Consider the following 7,107-nt stretch of genomic DNA (forward strand, 5'->3'; position numbering starts at 1 on the left):
CTTGTTGTTTTGGCAGGGTTGTAATGGGTGTTTCGTACCAGAAATTTGAAGGAAATAAGTATAAATAAGTAAAATCAACCAAAAACAACAGTACATTAAGTGCACTTTCCTGATAGTATTTCCACTCTTCTATTTACCTAAACTTTTAAATGCACACCTTTAACTTGGAGTATTTTCATCATGTGGTATTAATACTTTTGGTGGAGTAAAGGAGTACTTCTATTGCTGCTATTCACAGCAATGTCTGTTATTTACAGAATAAAGATTAGTTCATTTCAGTGCAGAATTGGAACTAACGACACTAGTGTTAGACATGTTCAGCAGAAACCCTGAGTTGATGCATTTTGTTCCGCACTACGAAGGAAAGCAGATGCAAACATCTAAATTAACCCTTTTATGCATGAATTGTGAAAAAAAGTCACTAGATTTTTTTTAGGTTGATTTTATTATTCAAAATTAGGCTAAAGTTGGAATGCAATTTGATTTTTTTTTTTAAATATGGTTTTCTTAAGAAGATATTTAACCTCCTGAGACCAAGGAAAGTACAAGTTTTGTTTTTTTTATATTAAATAATTGCCTATACTGGAAACATCATGATGCAACAGTTTTTTCAGATGCATTTTTAAAAGTTTTCATGGAATGTCCTTTGCGGTGGACAGTATTTTTTTTTTTTTTGTATAAAGCTGTAGACAGTAAACCCATAGCTTGGTCTTAGGGGGTTAAAATTATGAGATCACAGATCAGTCCAAAGTCTAAAACTAAGATGATCCTTTTTTCATTGTATTATTTAGGGTCTATAAAGACTATTCCCATGTGGTTTGGAGCATATTGCCTTTATAACCCTGTGGAAAGTGAGATTAAACTGTGTCCACAAATGTGAATGTCATGCGTGAAAGGGTTAATATATATATATAAATTAAATTAATCAGTTAAAAAATAACTGATAAAACTGAACGACAGCAGTGTTAGACTGAAAAGGCAACTAATTCACCCATAATTTCAGCATTTCTTTGGTTTAAAACATTCATTGCAGTTAATCAGCCTCTATTCTCACATATTTGATAAGTACATTTTGGCATCGCTCTAAAGTCATGCATATAATTAAAAGCACTTTTTAGTGACTGCAGATACAGCTATAGATGACAGAAGTCAGCAAATGGGTTTCTCTACAACAGTGATTCTCAACTGGCGGGTCATGACCCAAAAGAGGGTTACAAATCCATTTTCAGTGGGTCACGGGCCTTTGTCTGGGTAAAAAAATAATGGTAACGAGAAAAGAACTGGGAGAGCGCAGACCTCCACCAAGGCAGATCAGTGCCCCCCCCCCCCCCCCCCCCCCCCCCCCCCCCCAATCACCACCTAAATTTAATCATTTGCTCCTTGTGCCAATATCAACATTTCCTGAAATTTTCATCCAAATTCGTCCATAACATTTTCAGTTATCTTGCACACGGACAGACAGACAAACCAACGTCGGTAAAAACATAACCTCCTTGGCGGAGGTAATAAACCAACCCTGTGCTTTATTTTTATGGAGCTGAGTGTCATCCATTCAAACTCCCCAACAGTAGGTGGCGGTAATGCGCTGTAATGATAATTAACACCAGACATTTCACAGCATAAGAGAAGAGCCAAAAGATTATATTTGTATCATGGTGACACTCAGGTATACACTGCAAAAATCCAAATCTTACCAAGTGTATTTTTCTCATTTCTAGTCAAAATATCTCAACACACTTAAAATAAGACATAATCACCTAAAGAGTAACTTTTCAGTGAGCTATAAGAACTTATTTTTAGACAACAGATCTTAAAAATCTTATTTCAAGAAATCCTACCGAGATAATTTTCACTTGTTCTATTGGTAGATTTTTTTTTCTTGTATTAAGCAAAACAAAATCTTGAATTAAGCAAAAAAAATCTGCCAGTGGAACAAGTGAAAATTATCTTGGTAAGATTTCTTGAAATAAGATTTTCAAGATCTCACTGAAAAGTTACTCTTTAGGTGATTATGTCTTATTTTAAGTGTGATGAGATATTTTGACTAGAAATGACAAAAATACACTTGTTAGGTTTTTGATTTTTGCAGTGTGACAACGACTACATCAGATATGGTTTTACCTACATCAAGGACAAAAACCTGAGTGTGTTTAATGCTTGAATAAGTGACTGAATGCACTTTTAATTTTTAACTGAGTGCATGTTTTTTGGTTTCAGTTCAAATGTACCTAATTTAGTGTTAAAAGTGAAAAGTTTCATATTTATCATCACCACCAGCTGGTCAGTTTGGTTTATCATTAAACTTGTCTTCTGTGTTTTCATACTGTGATATTCTTTATTATCTCAGGTTTAAAACACACCATTTTTTAATTTAATAAATTTGAGAAGTTCAACTTTTATCAGTTTGGGTTGTGTCCTGTCATTGGGGGGTGATAGTGGGTCCTGAAGCCAGACCAGTTGAGAACCACCGCTCTACAATACTGTAATATCCTGACATCACTATTATGTTAAATGTCATTGTCAGAGTTTAATTTAACCCATAAAGACCCAAACAGCCACTGGCGCCCAAAACCATCTACTGATCTAAACTGCTTAATACCTGCTGATACACTAATCCTATCAATCCATGGTGTAAAATACAATTTGTCATCTTTTCATGGTCATCAGATATGACCCATTTGGATGTTCAGAGGCTTCGTAGTTACCATGGAAACACCGTCATCTTCTACAACATTGATTCACCAGTAAAACCCATAGAGTTGGATCAATGACAGTGGATGGACACACTGGGTTTATGTTCAGTTAATGATATATTTTACTGGAAAAAGTCACTTTTCCTTCAATTTTCTCTGTTTTTGATACAATAATCTTTAACTTTAATTTGTGCTGTTATGGGCAACTACATGATCAGTAAATTAAATAGAGGGAAATACCAGATTTTTCACTTAAAAGTTCAATATACAGAGGATAATATTAGAATAAATGTTAATAAATAACTTAAGAAAGGTTGAATAGAGAGAAAAATGCACTTGGAAACTGCCATAAAAGTAGCACTGGGTCTTTATGGGTTAATGTAATATATGACACATTTAGACATTGTCTAGTTTCTGGAAAACTATAATACTGTGTCTCCGGAAATCTTTAATCTTGTTGTTTTGGCAGGGTTGTAATGGGTGTTTCGTACCAGAAATATGAACAAAATAAGTATAAATATGCAGGTCGACAGTTTGGATGTTTTCTCAAATAATCATATGCTATATTAAACACCTTCAGAACATTTCACAGGCATTTATGGTCTTTTATGGTCTTTTATGGTCTTTTACGGTCATTAATTCTTTTAACTATTGGGATGATCCCATATAGCTTCTACTATAATTCATATTGTTTCTACTAAAAAGACAATAGGAGAAAACATTTAGACTGTTTATGTGTGTGTGTTTCAGGTATGTGCACTTATTTCCTTCCTGCATAAGCACACGCCCATGACAACCCTGCAATCACAACCAAATTCCAAGTTGCCTCAGACGACGGCACTGTCCTGTAGAATGAATAATGACGTTGGTCTACAAGTAAAACGCCTCCAGAATAAAAGCAGTGACATTTTTCCAAGTTTGAGTCACTAATAAAGAAAAAATTAAGTAAAAAATGCTGGTTGGCTGAAGCTTCCAACATACAATTTTGGGTCAAAATGTGAAATTGTGAGAATTAATGAGAGAATGGGTTTAACTCCAAAGGAATATTTGTGTCAGAGCTACCAGATCTACTTCAAAACACTGTCTGTACATTACAAAATATTCACTTTACAGGCTCTTTATAGCAGAACATTTATAAATCTATTGTATAAATGGACATAAACCAACATATATGTGTAATAACATTTTATCATACACAGTGAAAACATCAGCAAACCAGCACTTTTGTCATTTGTTTCTAATTCATCTTATTAAAGTATGTAAGATTTAGGGCCTTTAATCTGAGGCTGATCATTTCTAAATAAAAATGTAGAGCAAAGTAAAGATGATGATGATGACGATGATGATGATGAAGATGAGAATTTATTTTTTTTTTGCGTCTGAATTAGAATAAATAAAAATAAAGTCTGAAGTTTAGATAAAGTTTTGTCCTCCTTAAACTAATTATTCTGCTTGGAGTACTGCTGAACTGAATGACAATATAATTATTTTAAATGCATGTACACATATTTTTCTGTCAAATTTTGATTATAAAAGAAAAAAAAATCCTCTCCCAAATGGCTAAATATTTAATGGCTTTTTTTCCTCTACAGCAGGAGTGTCAAACTTATTCTGGTTCAGGGGCCACATTTAGCCCAATTTGATCTCAAGCGGGCCAGACCAGTAAAATAATGACTTAATAACCTATAAATAATGACAAATCCAAGTTTTTCTTTTTGTTTTAGTACAAAAAACCCCCAATTAAATTATGGAAATATTTACATTTTACAAAAAAGATGTGAATAATCTGAAAAAACAGAAATTTCATTTGAAAAATTAGTGCAATTTGAACAATATTATGCCTCAACTTATTATTTATACATGTACATTTACACACAGTGTCCCATAAACATTTGGTAACAGGCAGAATATTGTTAAAATTTTGGAGTTTGGAACTAAAATTTGAACAATTTCTACAATACTCCATCTCTTATTATTATTAACACAACTACAGATCACAGTGGATCCATAAATGCACCAAACATTTAGTAACAGGCAGAATATTGTTAAAATTGCACATTTCGAGTTGTTCATCTTTGTTTTTATTTCTGTATTTATTTGCATTGTATTGTGAAAGAATAGTTTTGTAAATGTAAATATTTTCACAGTGTAATGTTATTTTTTTCACTTAAATTTTTTCCACATAAGTTTTCACAAAGAAAATTTGTCGTCATTATTTATGGGTTATTGTGTTGTTATTTTTACTGTAGATCACACTGGTCTGTATGTGGAACCTGAGCCAAAATGATTTTGACAACCTGGACTGTTCAGGTTCATTTTTACACTTTCATCCTGCTGGAATGGAACATTTGGTGGGCCAGATTTGGCCCCCAGGCTGCATGTTTGACACCTGTGCTCTACAGCAGTTCCATTCAGGTTTTTCTTAACTCTGTGTGATCAGCAGTGAACGTGGCCTTGGTAGAAGTCCTGCCAGACTCGGACCAGCTCAGATGGACTGAACCCGTTCACAATGACCCGCCTGGCGAAGGTGCACCTGTCGTACTGCAGATCTCTGACCTCAAACAGGTTGGTCATGAATGGAAGGCTGTAAGAGTAAACGGGCCGGACGTCCAGCACCTGCAGACACAGCCCCACGTAGACGTCCTCCAGGGGGATCATCTGGACGTACCTGGATGCCCAGAAGATCCTCCTGGCCAGGTCTGAGGAGAACATGTACCGGCTCCAGACATGTGCCATATATGTGTAACAAAACTTTATCATATACAGTAAAAAAAAAAAACTCAGCAAACCAGCACTTTTGTCATTTGATTCCAATTCATGTTATTAAAGTATGTAAGATTTAGGACATTTAATCTGACGCCGATCATTTCTAAATAAAAATGCAGAGCAGTGTAATGATGATGATGATGATGATTATTATTTTTTTTGCTTCTGAATTAGAATAAATAAAAATAAAGTCTGAAGTTTAGATAAAGTTTTGTCCTCCTTAAACTAATTATTCTGATTGGAGCACTACTGAACTGAATGACAATATAATAATTATTTTAAATGCATGTACACATATTTTTCTGTCTAATTTTGATTATAAAAGAAAACAAATTCCTCCTCCCAAATGGCTAAATATTTAATGGCTTTTTTTCCTCTACAGTAGTTCCATTCAGGTTTTTCTTAACTCAGTGTGATCAGCAGTGAACGTGGCCTTGGTAGAAGTCCTGCCAGACTCGGACCAGCTCAGATGGACTGAACCCGTTCACAATGACCCGCCTGGCGAAGGTGCATCTGTCGTACTGCAGATCTCTGACCTCAAACAGGTTGGTCATGAATGGAAGGCTGTAAGAGTAAACGGGCCGGACGTCCAGCACCTGCAGACACAGCCCCACGTAGACGTCCTCCAGGGGGATCATCTTGACATACCTGGATGCCCAGGAGATCCTCCAGGCAAGATCTGAGGAGAACACGTACCCGGCTCCGGACATGTACGTGGGGTACCTGTCCTTGGGGTACATCTGCTTAGACACAAACCACTTACTGCTGCTGTCCCTCCTCACCTTCCCGTTTCGGATCACAGACCCCGTGATGTAGCCCCACCTGGGAGAACCTCTAAGGCGCTGCATGAGGTAGAAGATGTTGACGAAGATGTCAGAGTCCACCTTCATGGCGTAGGAGGCGTTGGGGCAGTGGGTGGCCAGCCAGTTCATCATCATCATAGTCTTGATGGTCAGGTTGGGGTAGCTGTCCACAAAATCCATCTGGATGATGTCAGCGTGGCGTCCACTCTCCGCCTCCAGCTGCTCCTGGACGCCTGACCCCTGCTCCTCGGGGACCCCCATAAAGAATAAAGTGAGGGTCTCTGCACCTGGGGCCCCCCATGTTTTCCTCACCGCCTGCCTGGCTTCAACCTGCTGTGGTGCAACAGGGACCATGAAGACCAGGAAGGGGGTCCTGTGTTTGCATGCTGCAGGTTGGTTCAGGATGTACTTGTATGTCTGAGGGGATAAGACCCTGTAGTCCTCCTCTGACAGCAGAACCGGTGTGGGTAAATCCGTGCTCAGTTCATACACCAGGATCTGAAGGGACAGGACCAGAACAGCTGATGCAGCCAGGAACTTCACTAACCTCCAGGAACAGCTGCTCCTCATGTCCACAACTCTCCAGTCCGCTCCTCAGTCCTGCTTTAGCTCCGAAGTGAAAGAGGAACAAACAATAACACACACTCACGTCACGTCACGCGGCATTCCTTTCAGGATGTCCACCACCACTCCCATCACTACAAACAAGGAAACACACTGTAAACAAATGAGAGAGGGGGCGTGGCTACCGGGAGGGGGGGGGGGGCGACAGCCCAGACAGACCACTGCTCCGGTCTGGAAGGGGAGTGGACCGGGACTTTACCGCCACCAGCTGGTTTGGAGTG

The 7,107-nt window shown here is 38.0% G+C and overlaps 1 protein-coding gene across 1 annotated transcript; it reads right to left on the reverse strand.

Annotated features, from left to right (window-relative positions):
• Positions 1 to 5,604: 5,604 nt before the first annotated feature.
• Positions 5,605 to 6,891, reverse strand: b3galt8 (beta-1,3-galactosyltransferase 8). Its single transcript, XM_030143929.1, has one exon. It carries the CDS (start codon positions 6,830 to 6,832, stop codon positions 5,876 to 5,878), a length of 957 nt encoding a protein of 318 aa, XP_029999789.1. The 5' UTR covers positions 6,833 to 6,891; the 3' UTR covers positions 5,605 to 5,875.
• Positions 6,892 to 7,107: the final 216 nt, after the last annotated feature.

Source organism: Sphaeramia orbicularis, chromosome 9 (genome assembly GCF_902148855.1).
Source record: "Sphaeramia orbicularis chromosome 9, fSphaOr1.1, whole genome shotgun sequence".
In the NCBI taxonomy this organism is placed as follows: Eukaryota; Metazoa; Chordata; class Actinopteri; order Kurtiformes; family Apogonidae; genus Sphaeramia; species Sphaeramia orbicularis.

Excerpts from the sequence above, each read along its gene's own strand:
- b3galt8 (XM_030143929.1), bottom strand. The coding sequence starts at position 6,832 with ATGAGGAGCAGCTGTTCCTGGAGGTTAGTGAAGTTCCTGGCTGCATCA.